The sequence below is a fragment of the Gopherus evgoodei genome, chromosome 6, assembly GCF_007399415.2.
Source record: "Gopherus evgoodei ecotype Sinaloan lineage chromosome 6, rGopEvg1_v1.p, whole genome shotgun sequence".
NCBI lineage: Eukaryota > Metazoa > Chordata > Testudines > Testudinidae > Gopherus > Gopherus evgoodei.
The window spans coordinates 130,616,484-130,636,594 of NC_044327.1; the positions used below are offsets into that span (position 1 = coordinate 130,616,484).

A 20,111-nucleotide genomic window follows, 5' to 3' on the forward strand; every position below is an offset into this window, starting at 1 on the left:
TTACACCAACTCAGGTTTTAACTGCCTTGGGAAGTGATATATATTTCACACGAACGCCCTACATAATTCCCTACCTATGTCCATTGGGAATCTGGCCCATTTAATCATAGAATCACTTGAGGATCACCTGTTCTGTTCATTCCCTCTGGGGCACCTGGCATTGGCAACTGTCAGAAGACAGAATATGGGGCTAGATGGACCCTTGGTCTGACCCAGAAGGGCTATTCTTATGTTCTTAAGATTAGGATTGGAAGAAACCTCAGGAGATCATCTAGTCCAACCTCCTGCTCAAAGAGGACCAACCCCAACTAAATTAATGGCCTATAATTTAATGACCTTCATGCTCCCACATGATGAATTAGTGGCAGATGCTGGGGGTAAAGTGTGGTCTTATGCTTAGTGTATGAGCCTGTAATTTAGAATAGCTGAGTTCAATGCCTGACTCTGCCACACATAAACTGTAGGTGGTCCAATTATTCTGGGCCTCAGTTCCTTAGCTATAAAATGGAGATAACAACAATGACTCTCAGTTCTCTCTCTGTCTTGTTGGGGTCTTTTTTAATGTAAACTCTGAAGGGCAGGAGCTGTCTCTTGCTGGTGCACGTACAGCATGTAGTGCACTGGGGTGCTGATGTCATTTGAGACTTCTAAGCACTGCTTGTAATACTTCTACTAATAATGTCTCTCAGGAATCCAGACTTCCAGGCCTTTGCTCTAACCACTTGTCCCTTTCACACAGCAGCCATCTATTACTTATGACACAGTGGGATCCTTGTGGAAAATTCCCATTGGCATTAATTTTGTTCTTTCTGAGGTTTAAAGGCAAAATCTAGCTGTGGTGGAGGAAACATCTGCCAACTAACCATCCGCTGCTGCCAAGGTCTTACCTGCCTTGGCAAGCATTAGATATGTCAGATGAAGGCCTCATTTTTCCGCACCAGCCACATCAATTCACAACGACACTCAGTTCTCAGAATTAACAGAATTCTAAATGTCTGAATAAACAGGTGTAGATGCCAAGTTACTCTGTGTTGCAAATGAAGCAACAACCATGGAGGATAAGTCTCCTTTATATTCCATGGCATTTTCTTCCTGATAATCCTCAGATCAAAGCCCTGTTTGATTCCACCACTGTGTTTGTTCAGCATTGCATGTGAAGAGTTGCACCATTTGCAGTGCACAGCGATCAATTTGATTGGTCCTATAAAACCAACAGTACTGCATATTGGTGAGCACCATCTACTGGCACTTTGTCTATTAACTATATTTGCATATATACTATATATATTTGCATATATACAGACATTTCTGTTTTACAGAGCAATCTTGTAACATGCTTCTTCTGTTTGGCGGCAGCCAGTAGACTTCCTTCTTCCTGCTCTTTCAAAATTTGGATAATATTTACTATACCAAATCCCCCACTATTTGTAGATTGGTGTGTTTCTACCTCTGTATTATGGTAGTGCCTAAAGGGGCAAACCAAGATCAGGACCCAGTTATACTAGGCTGTCCAAAAACACAGTGAGACAGTCCCAAAGGCTGAACAGACAAGACAAGCAAAAGACTGGAGCTGCACTGAGCCACCCAGTCTACCCTGGCCCAAAGCCTCTCTCCAGTGCGGCTGCAAATAGGTTCAGATCATTAGATCCAGGTTACCAAACAGCCTCTTGGATCAGAGTTAATTAAATAGTGTTGAAATCTAATTAAGGAATGGTCTGGGCGACAATTAGCAGGAAATGTATGCATTAAAATATTCATTTGTCGATGAGCTGCAATTAAGAATGTGATTTGGGGAAGGATCAATAGCTACATCATGTGATTAAAAAAAAATGAGAAGTTGCCCAGCCTTGAGCAGAAACCCTGGTGAATGTGGATTTTATTCTGCTTTGCTCTCTTAATAACTCCTGGATCCCACTCTACATCCTTGAATAGGGCATTCATCTCTCCCTTGCTTTGTTTTGCTAAGCCATTTGTTTCACTCCCTTGTTCTTCACCACATTGTTCAAGCAGGTTATAGATTTATTAGAAAGAGGGAGAGAGAGAGAGAGCGACAGGTCAAAAAGAAAGATTCCTCACCAATGAAAATCGCTTCCTGTGCTACTAATCCGGGGGAACATCGCTCATTGTGTGGCCTCAAACTGTTTCTTTATCAAGTTAATTCCTCGGCTCTTTAATCCTTACGGGGATCTGCAGAAGATGCTGCATATGCATATGCTGGGACTCCTACAGACATACCTATTATCATTATTATTATTATTTATTTATTTGTATTATTGTTGTGCCCAGGAGTCATAGACCAGGACCCTGTGGGGCTAGGCATTGTATGTGCTTTAAAGTATTTTATTAAGATATTTCTAACTAGCAGCAAAGCAACTCTGCCTTCAGTGGAATGGATAGTATTCCCCAGTTGAGGGGGAGAGGCGGGAATGAAAGCCAGTTAATTATAGTCCCCGTCTCGTTAAGGGTGCATCTATACTGGAACAATTAGTGCCCACATTGCAGCAATAGCCAGCAACAGTGCAACTGTTCTAGTGCTAAACTGGGGCCAGAGCATTGCTCCCACTGGAGCAGTTCAGACATTTCCGGATGGAACGGTTTTCTGTGGCTAAAGACTGATTTGACGAAACTGACCTTTCCATGGGAATGGGTCCATTTGGATGGAAACCGGGCAGGTTGCCCATGGAGACCTGCCTGGTTTCCTGACAGCTCACCTGCCTTCCCAGGCTCCCAGGCTGACTCTGCAGCAGCTGGGCTCTCCAAACAGAAGGCTGTCCAGGCTGCCAAACATCCCGACTATTTGGACAGCTGGCTCCCCAGTTACCTGGGCTGCCTGACTCCTTGGGAAAATTCTGCTTTGGTTTGCCCATAACTAGATTTTTTTAACCTTTCTCTCCCACAAAACATCCCAAGCGAGGATGAATATTTTTTCAAAATTTTCCATGGGAGGGAAATGGGACCACCTGGGCATCTGCAGCAATGCTGAGTCGCTAGTGTAGACGGGCCCGAGCAGGTTGGCATTGCTGCTACCATGGATATAGCTGCAGATTGCTGGCTGTTGCTGGACTGAGGCTCAAGAGTCAAGGTGAATTAAAGCCAGGTTGTTGAGCCTAAGACACAAGAATGAGTGACAGGGAGAACACTGCACCTTGTCCCATTTTGCAGCTGATTGCTACCTACCAGTCACCTGCTAGGGTGAGCTGGGTTTCCTCATTTGGATAGAAGATCAAGGCCTTAGGAGTGAGAAGAAAACATGGTTCCATCAAGGGAACAAGTGGAAGAAAGTCTAGCTGCATGATAAGTTTGAGTTTGCATGTGTTAAAAAGGCATATTAATTACTGTAGTTATGACTCATATATTACATGTGCTTACCAGAAAATCCCATATGTTAACCATACTGTGGTTCTGTTACAATGTGCATGAAAAATATCAATGTGCCTACCATGTACTCTCTCATAAGTGGGAAATAAGTCCAACTAGGTGAGATTTTCCAAAGTGCTCAGAGTTGGTTTATCTCTGCTCTGACTGAGAACTTCCCCTGGTGTCAGCAGGAGCAAAAGGAAAAGGCAATTCTGAGTGTTTTGGAAAATCCCTACCAACAACGGTCAAGTCAGTGTCTCTTGAATTTGAACCCAAGTGGGTTTAAAGTTTGACACAAAGAGTTTGCCCATCTCTAATTATTGCATTTCCACTGTCATTAGAGCATGCCATCTGTGCCAGTTTATACAAAAGGGCTGTGATCTTGTTTTCCTTTCTGAGAAATTCCATTGCTCCAAATGAGTAGAGCTTTCCTAACTGCAGCTAACAAACTCTGCATTCACGGCAGGGCTCATCTTCCCGTGACCACTCCTGAGGTAACCTCTCAACTTCTTACAGTTCTTGAGATAGAGGAGGAAACTCTGATCCAATTATCACCACTTTCCCTTCCCTGACTTACCTGGAGATGCTGCAGGATGCTTAAACATCTTCAGAGTGTGGGGTGCTAAGTTCTGGAGCCAAAACTGACCAATGTGTTCTCACCACACCCAAGTGTAAAAATAGTGAGTGCCGAGCAATTGCAGGAGGCAGGGGTCCCACAGGCAGGATCTATCAGGGATAGAACTAACCCATTGCACTGTCCAACAAATAAATCAGGCCAAATGGAGTGCAGAAGTTACTAGCATGCAGTGCGATGGCACCAGCTCTCAGTTTAAATCCATAATAGACCAGCAGTTTTGCTAGGTGGAAAAGAACAAGGCCCACCTCTCTACAGAGAGAATTTAAACCAAAGCAAAGAAAGGAGGCACTCGGAGAAGAATGAGAGTTGGCCAGATGGCCCACTCTCCCCACCCTCGTGGTACAGATTCCTTTTCCTCTTTGCTGCTGCTCTCTCCAGCCTGCCGCAGGCTGAGAACAGTGTGGAACTTAAAGATCACGGGAGGAAGCCCAGGGTTGTCTTCAAAGCCCAAATGAAGCCGAATCTCAGCCAGTCTCTGTGATATGTGTGGATGTGAATTGGTCCCACTGGGCACTAATGGGAAAATACCCCGGTTGTGTTCTCTCTTTTTGTTTCTCTACCTCCAGGGGGCCTCCTCGAGCCTGGTGGTGAAGTTTGCAGACACGGACAAGGAGCGTACCATGAGGCGCATGCAGCAAATGGCAGGACAGATGGGCATGTTCAACCCCATGGCTATCCAGTTTGGAGCGTACGGCGCCTACGCACAGGCAGTAAGTATAGGTACTGTTCTCTGCATTTTAAGGAGAATTGCGTTGCCAGATACCAGCCAGCCAGTGGCACAGTACGCAGGGAGGAAAGGAAAGGAGGACTGCGTGATTCCTTCATTAAACCGGCTCTGCAGAGATATATCAGAGACAAGTCTGAGCCACTAAGCCACTCAGCTTGCTGTAGGCTGGGATATTTCCCGGACAGTGCAGAAGGCAAAACAGAGGCTTCCAGTTATGACCAAACCATCACCATGCATCCAGCCACCACTAAGCTACGATCAGTTGGTCCAAACCATAACCACCAAAGCCAGATACCACCAAGCATCAAGGATTTGGATAAAATGGGGCCCAGATCCAATTCCACACCAGCTTTTAGTTTTCTGTCACCAACATCCAACCCCAGGTTGGTTTCAGGAAATGGAAACCATCCTGGCTTAGCCCTCTGGCTTTCCCAGGCTCTCACCCCTAAACTGCATCAGATTGGCCAGTAAGATGGCCCTCAAATCTATTCAGCTAGGCCCATATTTTCAACACACTGTGAGCCCCCATATTCAGGAACCCCAAATCAGTGGTCAGTGTAGAAAACGGCAGCCTTAGTCTTTGCATCTTCAGGGTCGTCAAAAGATGCCGGGTAACACACACATGTACACGCGCAGACTCACACATGGTCCCTGCCCCAAGGAGCTTAAATCTGGGTCACAAAGAGGCAAAACAGTTGAGATGCATCTACACAGGAACACAGGAGCTGCCCTGCTGAACTGGACTCATAGTCCATCTAGTCCAGTATTGCATTGCTGAGAGTGGCTGTTACCAAATGCTTCAGAGGAAGGTGTCAGAACCCTGCTGTAGGCAGATGTAAAAGTGACTGGTGATCTGGGTGCCTCAACATTGGGTGAACCTAGGCACGACGTGTAGACACAACCGCACAGATCCCACTAGCCACATAGCTAGCCCTCAGTACCATTGCGTGGGAGCACCTCACAGTCGTTAATGGCTTTGATCCTTACATTCTGTGAGGTGAGGCAAGGCTACTCCTTCCATTTTCTAGATGGGAACTTGAGGCCAATGTGCCCAAGGTTATATCCGGAGGCCGTTGCTGAGCAAGCAGTTGAAATCAGGTGTATTTGTATACTACCCTGATACCCCATTCACTAGACCATGCTTTCTACCCTATCAACTTTCTCTAGTATGTTCGCACTCATCAGCTAGAGTATCCTCTGTCCCCCGTCTTGACTCACTCCAGCCTCTCCTAAGTGCTCTCTGTGTAACTGAATGCCCTGGAGAATCATGCATACCCCAGTCTATCTCAAATCGCCTGCTCCTTTGGGTAACTCCCTCCCCAGCATGCATGGAGCTACGAGTTTGTGAGGACACATCCTATAGTGTACTTCTGGACCAGATATGGACTGGCTACAGAGCTTGCGTTCGCATCATCATAAGCTCCTTTAATAAAGTATTTTACACAGTGCCACCTCGTGACAGAACAGTATAATACAATTTAGGATTCCATCACATCTCCCCCTTTTACATTCTACTTTCCTGCCATTTACAATATTTATATGATCATGCTATCACTGAAGTTCAGTATGTATCAGTCTATTAAGTGTCTCTGAATCATACTGGCTTTCTAATTACACATCCCAAACACATAACAACTTGGTCATCTGGCTGTCCATTAGTTGCAACGACTGGGTGTAGTCAGTCTGGAATCCTTGAGTCTTCTTCTTGGTCTGCATCTGACATCTGTAGCGTTTGCTCTGTTGATCCTTCTTTCTGATGAACAAACTGTAGATGTTCATGGTTTCTGTTGAATTCTCCATTGTCGGTCTCAGTCACATATGATCTGGGTGCTGAATTCCTTTTCTTCACGACAGCTGGAGTTGTCTATCCTTGTTCTCCATTCATTTGACATGTACACGGTCACCAGATTTTAGACCGAACAGTTCTCTGAGTGATGCCTGTTGTAAAAGTGTTCATAGGCTCTTTTAGTCTTTTTGGCGGCATTCTGAATGTCTGGCCACTTTGGAGCTAGATTCTTTTCCAAAGTTGCAATAGTAGTTCTGAGTTGTCTTCTCATCAAGAGTTGTTTAGAACTATATTCATTAGCTTGTATTGGTGCTGCTCTGTAACTGAGAAAAGCAAAGAATGGATTTTCCTGCTGTAAGATTTTCTTGGCTGTCTGTACAGCTCTCCCAGCCTCTTCATTAACTTGTGGGTTATGTGGGCTGCTAGGAATATGATCAAAATCATATTTCATTCAGAATAACTTAAATTCTGCTGCAGTAAATTGTGGTCTGTTGTCTGCCACTAGCTGGTCTGAAATATTGAAATGAGCAAAAGTGAACTTGAGTTTCTCGATTACACTTCAACATGTTATGTCTTCCAAGTACATTATTTCTATACATCTGGAAAAACAGTCCATTGTGACTAGGTAATGATGTCCTCTGAATTTGCATAAAACCGCAGCTTGTCTCTTCCAAGGTCTGTCTGGTAGAGGTGTTGTTATTAAAGTTACTTCGTGTTGTATTAGTCTGTTAGTTCTTCAATGTTCACATGCAGATATTTACTCTTTATGTCCTTGCTGAAGCCCGACCACTGCACTGACTGGTTGGCCCCTTCACCGCATTTAGTTAAGCCCTTAATGTCTTTCATAGAAGAGATTTAGGATTTCTCCTCTCATTTCATTTGGAATTATGATGCAGTTGCGTTTAATCATGAGTTCATCTGAACTGCTCAATTTTTCATGCACCATAAAATAGTGTCTTGTCACGTCCTTAGTGTCTATTAGATACTTGGGCCAGCCACCCCAATGTAACTTAGACATTCCTGAAGTTGTATGTCTGTCAAGGTTGCTTTTTGTAGCTGGTGTAGTCTCTGGGCTGTGTGTGTCCACAGCATCCCACATATGCTTTTATGTCGTCTTCGAGCTCCTAGGTAATTGAGTGTGATGTTGGGCTCCATGACACAGTGCCTGCTACTACTACATTTTTCCCTGGAACATGTTTAGTAACTGGGTTAGTCACATTAACCTTAACAATAGATATTGGCATCTCTGCATTGCTTGATCCAGATCTTTTCCATTGATGAGGGTTACAAGCCATTTATGGTCTATTACCAGTGTAAATGAATCCAGTCCACCCAGAGAACTATCCACAGTGACTCCAAGATCTCTTTCTTGAGCGGTAACAGCTAATTTAGACCCCGTCATTGTATATGTATAGTTAGGATTATGTTTTCCAATGTGCATTATTTTGCATTTATCAACATTAACTTTCATCTGCTATTTTGTTGCCCAGTCACCCAGTTTTGTGAGATCCTTTTATAGCTCTTCACATTCTGCCTGGGATTTAACTATCTTGAGCAGTTTTGTATCATCTGCAAATTTTGCCACCTCACTGTTTACCCATTTTTCCAGATCATTTATGAATATGTGAAATAGGACTGGTCTCAATACAGACCCCTGGGGGACACTACCATTTACCTCTCTCCATTCTGAAAATTGACCATTTATTCCTACCCTTTGTTTCCTTTTACCCAGTTACCAATCCATGAGAGAACCTTCCCTCTTATCCCATGACAGCTTATTTTGCTTAAGAGCCTTTGGTGAGGGACCTTGTCAAAGGCTTTCTGAAAATCTAAATACACTATATCTACTGAATCTCCTTTGTCCGCATGCTTGTTGACCCCCTCAAAGAATTCTAGTGGATTGATGCGGCATGATTTCCCTTTACAAAAACCATGTTGACTATTTCCCAACAAATTATGTTCATCTATGTGTCTGCCAATTTTCCCGGTACTGAAATGAGGCTTACTGGCCTGTAGTTGCCAGGGTCACTTCTGGAGACCTTTTTAAAAATTGGCATCACATTAGCTATCCTCCAGTCATTTGGTACAGAAGCTGATTTAGATGATAGGTTACGGATGACAGTTAGTAGCCCTGCAATTTCTCATCTGAGTTCCTTCAGAACTCTTGGGTGAATACCATCAGGTCCTGGAGACTTATTACTGTTTAGTTTATCAATTTGTTCCAAAACCTCCTCTAATGACACCTCTGTTTGGGACAGTTCCTCAGATCTGTCACCCCAAGAGAATGGCTCAGGTTTGGGAATCTCCCTCACATCCTCAACAGTGAAGATCGATGCAAATAATTCATTTAGTTTCTCTGCAATGGCCTTATTGTCTTTGAGTGCACCTTTAGCATCTTGATGATCCAATGGACTCACTGGTTGTTTAGCAGGCTTTCTGCTTCTGAAGTATTTAAAAAAAAATTGCTATTACTTTTGGAGTCTTTGGCTAGCTGTTCTTCAAATTCATTTTTGGTCTTTCTAATTATATTTTGTACTTCCTTTGCCAGACTTTATGCTCTTTTCTATTTTCCTCATTAGGATTTATTATCCACATTTTAAAGGATGCCTTTTTGCCTCTCACTGCTTCTTTTACTTTGTTGTTTAACCACAGTGGCTCTTTTTTGGTTCTCTTACTATGTTTTTTAAATTGGGGTATACAGTTAAGTTGAACCTCTATTATGGTGTCTTTAAAAAGTTTCCACACAGCTTGCAGGGATTTCACTTTTGGTACTGTACCTTTTATTGTGCCTTTCTGAAGGCAATGTCTTGATTTGGCCTCCATAGCCAAGATGTTTTGGACACTAACAGTTCATTCAGTGGTTTTCTCACTGTGGAAAGTCTTGTAGGTATCGATCAAGATAATTTATCTTCCCCAACATAGATCTCTGCACATTAGTTGGTACATTCAATTCTCAAATTGCTTGTACTTTCTCACAGCTAGCACTGATTCCATCTTTGTTTATTGTCTCTCCCAAAAAAAATCAGTTTGGGATAGGTGGAAAACACATTTTTCCTTGTGTTGCTTCAATCCAGAATGACTAATTAGTCTTAGGACTTCATTGAGGGTTTTCTTGTGTTCTTCCATTGAAGATCCATATATCAGAATATCGTCCATGAAAACTATAACTCCATCTGTATTTATTAACAATACTGCCATCCTTCTTTGGAAATTTTCAGGTGCATTAGCAAACCCAAATGCTAATCTTCAAAAACAAAACCTCTCCAGGGGTGTGATAAATATAGTCAGTTTAGCACTTTCTTTGGCTAAAACAATTTGCCAGAATCCACTTGAGGCATCCAGCTTGCAGAATATTGTACTTCCTTTCACTTTAGGAAGGAAATCATCTGGAGTTGGGAGGATATATTTTTCTCTCACGAGTGTTTTATTAAGTCTTTTAAGATCCACACATATTCGTATTTTCCCATTTTTCTTTTTCACCAGTATCACTGGGGCACATCATGCTGTGGGCGTTGAGATTTTCTCGATTATGTCAATCCCATTACATTCTCCTAAACTCAGTTTCCACTTTGTGAAGTAATGGGATAAGAATCCTGCGAGGTGTATGTATGTGGTACGGTTCAGCATTGTCTCTTAAGGTGATTTGTACTGGATCTCCTTTCAAAAGTCCTATTTCACCAAATATTCCATTGAGTTGTTCTTCCACTTTTCTCACTAGACCCATCATGGCTACCACACTGTGACTGAGGAGGCTGTTGATCTGTGGTCCTTTCATCACTCGCACTCTGAATGCAAAGCTTTTGTCTTTGTAAGTTGTTTCTGTGGTGAACAGGCCCATGCAGTTCAGAATCCCACTGGGGATAGTCAGTTTCAGGTGACTTCAGTGCTGGGAGAGGTTGAAGATGATTGTAAGTCCCTTCTGAGATGACTGTGATGTCAGGTCCTGTCTCAGTTTTAAAGTCAATAGTCTTGCCATGCATAGTCAATTTCACTTTCCAGGCAGGGTCTATGTCATCACAAGTGATAGATCCCAGAAAAAAATAGGTCTTGATTATAATGTGAGTTAACTACCTGGCTGCTTTGGTGCGGCAAACAACAGCAAAATGTCCATATTTCATTCATTAGTTATGCTATGTGCCTCTGGCTTAACATGCATCATCTCTTGGGATAGTACTTTTTCCACACCTTGTGCGTGTAGACTGGAATTTGTCCCTCTTAGCCTGAGAGGTCTCTCTCCTTGCCTCAGGGGTTTTATGATAATGACTTTTAACATTCAAGTGTCTGTTTACTGTTTCTAAGCTGTATTCAGGTTTTTCAAGCGTGTCAAGTTGCTCTGAGTGTTGCTGTCTCACTAGTTCAGACCGCTTTGTGTTCTGTATGCCCATGGCTAGGGTTAAATCTCTCTTCAGTTGTAGTTGCTGTGAATGGGTTTATCTGGGTTAAGTTTATCTGTTGACCCAATAACCAGTCTGTCTCTGCTATTTTCAAGTTTTGCATTCCCAAAATCACAGTTTTCAGCCAATGTATGTAGTATTCTTATAAAACATTTCACTTTGCCCCCTGGTTATTGAATTCTCTGGTGGAAACATGCTCTTTCTTAAACTACATTTCTCCAAGGTATAAGGTGAGCATCAAACATAGCCAGAATCCTTTCCTAGTTATCTTTGTTCCTGTCTACAGTAAATCAAAGGTAATAATTGGAGATATACCAATCATCTCCTAGAATTGGAAGGGACCTTGAAAAGTCATTGAGTCCACCCCCCTGCCTTCACTAGCAGGACCAATTTTTGCCCCAGGTCCCAAAGTGGCCCCCTCAAGGATTGAACTCACAACTCTGGGTTTAGCAGGCTAATGCTCAAACCACTGAGCTATCCCTTCCCCCATTTAAAGATATACTCTGCTTGCTTCCCCATCACATAAATTAAAGAAGACACCTGTATATCCACAGTTTCTTTGTGCAACTTGGTAGCAATGTGAAATCCAGCAAAGTACTGTTTCCAGTCTGTCCACGCCGAAGCTTTATCTAAGCTGAAATTCTCCGGGGCATTGAAGAATGACATATTGATGAGATCCTGCAACCTTTGTTGCCTTGTTCCTTCTGTTTGCAACATTGGTTGCTGATCCTTCTGTCTGCAACCTTTGTTATTTTATTCCTTCTGTTTCTGTTCTTAGGCCGGATCAACACCCCTGAGCAATGCAATTAAACCAATCTAACCCCCTGGTGTAGACAGCGCTATAGCATAGTTACCACCTCTCACGGTGGTGAATTAACTATGCTGCCGGGAGAAGGTGTTCCATCGGTGCAGGAGTGTCTTCAGTGAAACACTACTGTGTCACAGCTGCACCAGTGCAGATGTGCTGCTGCGATGTTTTAAGTGTAGACCTGCCCTTAGTTTACTCCTGACACCATGTCATGTACTTCTGTTTCAGATATGGAGTGGTTACAGCACTTGCTTGTACAGACTAGATGCATTCATCATAAGATCCTTTAGTGCTCTGCCAGGTAGGGTTAAGGTTAGCTTTAAATAAGGTATTTTACATACAGTGAGACCTAAGGGCAGAATAGTACAATACAGTTTAGCATTCTATAAACATCCTGGGAGCCCCAAGAAATTGCCCCCCTCACCCCAGAACCGCACAGCTGCGCTTTTTCATTCCTTACCCATCAAGCAAGCTCATCTTTTTTTCCCAGCCTCCTGTTTGTTTTACTCCCTAGTTGATAGGAGAGGAGCCCTCAGCCACCCTTCCCAACTCCTCTCCCCACCTGATGAATAAAACATCCTTCCCCTAGCCTGGCTGCGTTTATCCAGCCTCCCCAGCAGTCAGCAGGGGAGCAGACTGACACTCCATGCTGCCTGTCCACAGGGAGGTCAAGCTGCACCCAGCACCTCAGGGGCATCCCAGCTGAGGAATGCTGCCTTAATGCCCCCTTGTGTAGAGGTATCAACTGTGGAACATGCAGGACCACAAGAAATGTGGGACAAAGAGGAGCATCTCTAAGGGCGGATAGGCAGAGAGATTCAATTGTTACTTCCGAGGCAGAAATCTGCAAGGAAAGTCAAAGCAGAACCTATTCTCTGCTCTCCCTATTTACACACATTTTCTTTCTTTCTATTGTTTTCTTCTCACCTTCTTTCCTAATACTCACACTTTCTTTCTCTCCCTCTCTGAAAACATTCCAATGCTTTGTATTGCACAAAACATGCCAAACAGAAGTGCAGCCAGTTTGGGAGGTGCCCACTCTGCTGCATCGACCCTCTAGACCAAATCCTGCTGTAACTCTATTCACTGCAACAGCAGTGGAGTCTATATTTACACCAGCGTCAATGTAACTGATGATTTCCATGGTCCTGGGGTCTCACTAAACTTGCTCTGCCGTAGCTGTAAAGGCACTGACTGCAATGGTGATTGAATCCCTCTGGATTTACACCAATGTTACTGACAGCAGCAGATTCTGGCCCTTAAATGTTCCCCTAAATCTGTTTTCCTCTGTAGTAAGCAAAGGAAATCAGGGTGGGAAGACGCTTGAGTGAGGATTCATCTCTGAAGAAAGAGGAAGAACCATTACTGAGCCTGCTCCAGCTTCCAGTGACCCCAGTGGGTATTTTTCCATCTACTTTAGTGGAAGTTGGATTTGGTCCCACCATCTTTGGCTGATAAATATGTTAATGGCGGTGGGGATAAGTTTTAGAACTCAAGCCCTCTGATATGACAGGCTGGTGACACCAATTACCCTGGAGACTTCAGAGCTGTCTAAGTGACGGGATCACATTTCTGTGTGGTGTCTGCATATCCAAGACGGGCTCGGAGCCTGTCTCTCAATCAGTTGAGGTATCTGTGCCTCTTCCTATCTGTTTCATCTCCGAATCGCCCACAAAAGAAAGGGAGTGAAGCACTCAGGCTGTGCGGTGTCCCGTCGGTCCCGGTTAATCCACCTTGGACTGCCAGCTCTTAGATACCAGGGGTGATTGGCACCTTAGAAATACCAGAGAGAGATGAAGAGACTGATAGAGGAAAAAAGCGGGAGGAGGCATTTTCTTTTGACATGAAGATGCAATGTACATTTAAGAGCTGAGCCTGCTGCCTGGATGTAAGGCCCCAGCTAAAGGGAGAAGGAGCTTGGCCTAAAGTGTTCAGCACTCAGGGTACAGGGGTTCATTTTCCAGCTCTGCCACCAACTTCCTGTGTGACCTTCGGCACATCACCTAATCTCCCTCTATTCCTCATTTCCCCCCTCTACAAAACGGTGATAATCCTTATTCAGACCAAAAGACCCCTGGGGTAGGGACAGCGCAGTGGGGCTGCCATCTGAGTTGGGACCTCGAGATGCTACCATTAAACAGACAATACGAATGGCTCAATGACTAATACCCATCTAGAGCATGACCTACATAAGGGACTCCACACTGAGTTTGTACTCACAGCCTTGCCTCCTAGCTATTCCACTGCAGGTCTGTTTTGGCCTGTGCACGCTCCAAGAGGCCAGGCCAATTGATGCAGCAATCCTAAACCTCAACACTGACCACCCATCCCCTGGCTGATCAGAGAGAAGGCAGAGAAACAGGGCCAATCCCTCAGCCCCACCCTTTCCCATTGACAGTGTCCAACCCCCATAGCGAACCCAGGGCCTTATTCTGCACTGTTGAAGTCAATGGGAGATTTTCCACTAGCTTCAAGGGAGCTGGCTTAAGCCCCTACGGAGAGTCTTCTGAAGGGTCAGGGGAAGTGGGACACATCATTGAGCCAACATGCCACCTTTCTATGTCCTCTGGGCTGAGACGTGAAGGTTCAACCTCTCTTCTACACCTGGCCTTTGCATCTCAACCCACGTGGGGCACCAGGCATGTGCATGACAGTGGATCTGGTCCTCATGACATAGATGTTGCCGCTGTCACTCAAGAGGCAGAAGGTTGTATCAGCCCCTCTTTGCTCTCAATATAGTGAGAGCCAAGTTTCACAGCGTGATAAAATCTCTTACTCCAGAGACCTAAGGGGTGTTTGTCTCCCAACTGAATCTTCTCACCCCATTTAACCCCCCGACACACACACAAATTAATGGGAAAATTTTTATTTTATGTAATACACTCAGAAGCATACATAACAAGCAGCATCTAAACCATGTGTGATAAAACCCAGCACAGAATATTAAACTCACTGCTAGAGATCAGGTCCAGGTAAGCCACCATAACAAAGTTTGTTTAGCTCCTATTTTTCTTCATGAAGAAGCCACTGAGTCCTTAGCGATTCCCTTATATTGCTGCCGCCCGCCAGGTAGAATGGAAATCATTTGAGGGTAAACCAGAGGAGGTAGGAAAATACAGACTAGAAAAGCAAGCCACAAGGAAGGAGCCCCTGGAAAGTAACAGCCATGGAATAAATTATTTAATTATTTAAGATGAGATCAAAGCCATCTATCAAGTTTGCATAAAAACGACATGCGAGTGTTAGCCACGGTGTCCTGGCTTAATTCCAGATGGGGATAGTAACTAGATTCTGCAGCAAAACGCATGGGATTGCAGGCCAAGGAAGGGGTTGGGTGTTAGGAGGGGCACTTTGACTTTGCTGTTTGGCCTTGGGTGAGTCATTTACTGTCAGTGACTCACCATTCCCCTGGCTGTGCTGTGGCGATAATAATGGCAATTATTGAATTGCAACAAATCTCCGGTCACCCAGGACTACCTGGATCTCGACAGGCTGGGGGCAGTGCAGTGTTAGGGCAGAAGCAGAGCTGGAACTTTTATCCCTTTGCTCTAGAAGCTCCGTCCCGACCCAGTTGATCTGCAGGAGAATCATGGTTAAGGGTGTCGGATCCATGACATGAACTAGGTGAATAATAAGGGGGAAATTACTCCACCAAGAGTAGATTTTGTGAAATTAATCAAGCACAACTTTCACTCATTATCCTGCTAGCTCTATGGAATAGGTGGAAACTCTCTAATATATAAAATCAGAAAAATGGGTCAAATTATTTGATGAATTTTATTTCTCCACAGTTGCCCATGTCGCACAGTTCTGCTGTTCTGATTCCCTCCAGCAGGGGGTGCTGATCTTTAGCCATAAGAACTAGCTAGATCCTGATATTACTGCCTCCCTGGCTCTCCCATAGGGGGCGCTGTGTGGATTAATTAGCAAAGCAGTAGCTCTTTGGAGGCGGAAAGCACTGGCTGGTATTATTGTTAGCAAAAGAATAAAAAGACAAAGCAAGCAAAATGTTAGGCTGTGCAAAGACTGGGATAGACAATAATATGTTTATTTCATGAGCCCATGATATGTTTTTCTATAGCACCCTTCCCTCAGTCAATTCCCACGTTGGCTAGGAAGGCCATTTTGTGTGCCTTGGGCCAGGCATTCAACCTCTCTGTGTCTCAGTTCCCAACCTGGAAAACAGGAATAATATACTTCCTTTCTCTCACTCTTTGTCTGTCTTGTCTGTTTTGTATGCCCTTTGGGTCAGGCACTGTCTCTCACCATGGGCTTATCCAGTGCTTAATATAATAAAGCCCTGATCTCAGCTCCAGCCTATAGGTGCTATTGTAATACAAATAATAGTACTCACACAGACTCAGCCATGTTTACATAGTGCATTAGTGAGGGGTTCTGTGTGTGCCCTAATAGAATCCTCACAAACTGTTAGCAGAATGTATTACAAAATCCATCTGGCATCTGCAAAATACATCTTTTAACTCAGACAAATCGCAAGCAATTTTCACCAGAACACCTGAAAGGTGCAACTGCAATCAAATGAATCTCTCACTGTCCAAATTCAAGTGTCTCCCATCTACTACTGTCAAGCTAGGGGAGTTCAAAATAAGTTGTGAGTCATTATTGCATAGAATCATAGGACTGGAAGGGACCTCAAGAGGTCATCTAGTCCAGTCCCCTGCACTCATGGCAGGACTAAGTATTATCTAGACCATCCCTGCAGGTGTTTGTCTAACTTGCTCTTAAAAGTCTCCAATGATGGTCATTCCACAACCTCCCTGGGCAATTTATTCCAGTGCTTAACCACCCCGACAGTTAGTTTTTCCTAATGTCCAACCTAAACCTCCCTTGCTGCAATTTTAGCCCATTGCTTCTTGTCCTGTACTCAAAGAGTCAGAAGAACAATTTTTCTCCCTCTTCCTTGTAACAGCCTTTTATGTACTTGAAAACTGTTATCATGTCGCCTCTCAATCTTCTTTCTCCAGACTAAACAAACCCAATTTTTTCAATCTTCCCTCACAGGGAAGAGTGTATATATATTCCACTGAATGGAAGAGTGTATTATTGTTGCCTCTTTCACTCTTGAAAATATCTGAACCGTCCTGCTATATGCAGTGTTGTGGTAGCTGTGTCGGACCCAGGATATTAGAGAGACAAGGTGGGTGGAGTAATATCTTTTATTGGGTCAACTTCTGCTGGTGAGAGGATATTACCTCACCTGCTTTGTCCCTCTCAACCATTTTGGCTTAGACTTACTTGGAAATTGTGCTCCTGGGTGGAGAACAAATCTGCCCACAGCCAGGAAAGTAAAAAACAAAAAGTTATAAACAAGTGACTAGAAGAGAAAATTCTGTGCAATCTCCTCTGTAAGAGTTGCTTCACCCATAATCATTCACTGGCAGAGGAATGGTTTCAACCAGCGTATGATGTCGCCATCACTGAACTGGGACCACAGAAGCTGTTTAACGGCAGCCAGTCACACTACACAATGGCTTAGGACAGGAAGTGAAGAGTGAAGTGAATCATGCAGGAAATTCAACTTATTAATTATTATTACTATTTAGTTGCATGATCACAGTGCCTAGGAGCTCCAGTCATGGCCCAGGCCCCGTTGTTCCAGGCACTGTACAAACAGATAATGAAAAGAGAGCCCCCCCCCCCAAAGAATTTACAGTCTACGTGTAAGACAGGAGACAGCCAATGGATACATACGGATGGCAAAAGCAAGGAAACAACAAGCCGATATTGATCAGCGTGATAGATGGTGGCCTCAGCACACCAGCAGCCTGGCGATTGTCAAGCTTCTGTAGGCATCAGAGCAAGGAGAGTTTCGAAGAGGGGTTTGAAGGAGGACAATGACTTTCTTTTGCGGCTGTTGATGGGGAGTTTCTCCCAAGCATGAGGGGCAGCCTGGGGGAGCTTTCCTGGGTCTGCTCGCTGCTGACTGTAGTATTTTTGATGCCCAAAGCAAACTGGTGTGAGGAGGTCTATATGAGGTTGAACTCCGGAGCTGCAGGCTTGAGTGAAACGAAGTGGAAGCAAAGGCTCCTGGGAGACTCTGCATTTCAGCTCTGTCCAGAAGACACATTCTGCTCTCATTTAGGAGCCAGGCCCAAGTGCTTCATGTCTGACTGCAAGGGCCCTCTCCCCTGCCACTGAAGTCAGTGGGTGATGAGGCATGCTCGGCCCCTTGAGGAACCTTCAGTGGGTTCACAGGATCAGCGGTTTCAGAGGAAAAGATGGGTGGCCGGTCTCCACTGCCCAACCATCTACCTTCCTTTCCTCACCATCCATCTCCCTTCCCCCATCCCATCCCAATCACTTTGCTTTCCTCCTGGCAGGTATTTGCCACCAACCCTTCCCTGTGTAAGCGACTCTTTAGCAGATCCTCCTGCTCAGAGACTGGGAGCTAGGGCTCAGAAGATAGGAGATAGCTCAGCAGATGCTTTCCATGGGCATATACCACCCTGGAACCATCCGCTGGTCACCATAACCCCAGGCCCACCCCATCTAACATCCCATCACAGGTCATTGGGCATATTTACCACTAATAGTCAAAGATTAATTGCCAAAATTAGGCTATTCCATCATACCATCCCCTCCATAACTTGTCAAGCTTAGTCTTGAAGCCAGATGTCTTTTGCCCCCACTGCTCTCTTTGGAAGGCTGTTCCAGAACTTCACTCCTCTGACGGTTAGAAACATTCATCTAATTTCAAGTCTAAACTTCCTGATGGCCAGTTTATATCCATTTGTTCTTGTGTCCACATTGGTACTGAGCTTAAAAATTCCTCTCCCTCCCTGGTATTTATCCGTCTGATATATTTATAAAGAGCAATCATATCTCCCCTCAACCTTCTTTTGGTTAGGCTAAACAAGGCAGGCTCTTTGAGGCTCCTTTCATAAGACAGGTTTTCCATCCCTCGGATCATCCTAGTAGCCTGTCTCTGAACCTGTTCCAGTTTGAATTCATCCTTCTTAAACATGGGAGACCAGAACTGCACACAATATTCCAGATGAGGTCTCACTAGTGCCTTGTATAATGGTACTAAAACCTCCTTATCTCTACTGGAAATAGGATGGGCTAAAGCTGCTTAATTGCTCAGGCAGAGGTCGTTCCAAGGAAGGAACAATAGAAAAAAGAAATGCCTCCTTTGGTCAAGAAAGGAAAAAGCTCACTCTCACATTGGGCCTCTTTTAAATGAAAGGAGGGTGGATGGGACATTTGTCTTCAAGAGGTGGCTGGGAAGGAGTGGGAAGACTTATGTGAATGCCCCAGGCAACGCTCCAGGGATTTTATAAGACAGACTGATGACCTTTGCAGCACTTGCCCTCCTTTCATAAATCTCCCTTGACTCACCATAGGGGAGGGGAGATGGGTCTATTCTGTTCGCTTGTTTCAAGGTTACCGAGTTCTCTTTCCGATGGTATAGTTCTACTCTTACAGTGCTGTGACTTTTGAAGAAAGCCTCCATTGCCATAGGATCTGAGCTGCTCAGAGATTTTCTGACAGAAAAGGCAGATTCATCGAATTCAAAATGCGATAAAGAGTCCTGTGGCACCTTATAGACTAACAGAAGTATTGGAGCATGAGCTTTCGTGGGTGAATACCCACTTCGTCAGACACATGTAGTGGAAATTTCCAGGGGCAGGTATAAATATGCAGGCAGGAATCAGTCTAGAGATAACGAGGTTAGTTCAATCAGGGAGGATAAGGCCCTCTTCTAGCAGTTGAGCTGTGAACACCAAGGGAAGAGAAACTGCTTTTGTAGTTGGCTAGCCATCCACAGTCTTTGTTTAATCCTGAACTGATGGTGTCACATTTGCAAATGAACTGAAGCTCAGCAGTTTCTCTTTGGAGTCTGGTCCTGAAGGGTTTTTTTGCTGCAGGTTGACTACCTTTAAATCTGCTATTGTGTGTCCAGGGAGGCTGAAGTGTTCTTCTACAGGTTTTTGTATATTGCCATTCCTAATATCTGACTCGTGTCCATTTATCCTTTTACGTAGGGATTGTCCAGTTTGGCCGATGTACGTTTCAATTTTTTTTTCTGACACAGAACTTTTTTCCCTCCAAAATGTCTCAGGAAGGAAAATTCCCACTGTCCTCATGTTCTAATCTGAGCGTGTGACGGTCTTCAGTGCATTTCTCCTCACAACCAGCCCTCTGAGGTAGGGCAGTGCTATGATCTCCACTGTACAGGTGGGGAACTAAGGCACAGAGAGACTTGGGCCTAGTCTGCACTTACAGTTTAGACCAACCTAGCTATGTCACTCTCCGCCTGAGTGCTGTAGTCAGGGCTACCTATGTAGCCACAGCTAGGTCAACAAAAGAATTATTTCATTGACCTAGCTACTGCCTCTCGGAGAGGTGGATTACCTATCTCAATGGAAAAAGCCCTTCCA

General features: G+C 44.3%; 1 protein-coding gene across 14 annotated transcripts in view; it reads left to right on the forward strand.

The window, feature by feature from the left end:
• Positions 1-20,111, forward strand: part of CELF4 (CUGBP Elav-like family member 4) — an 885,136-nt gene that overhangs the window by 745,601 nt on the left and 119,424 nt on the right. For all 14 annotated transcript variants that reach the window (XM_030567118.1, XM_030567122.1, XM_030567119.1 and 11 more), the window contains exon 6: positions 4,561-4,704. In XM_030567118.1, the coding sequence (XP_030422978.1) occupies positions 4,561-4,704 (144 nt within the window). The remainder of the gene's footprint in view (positions 1-4,560; positions 4,705-20,111) is intronic.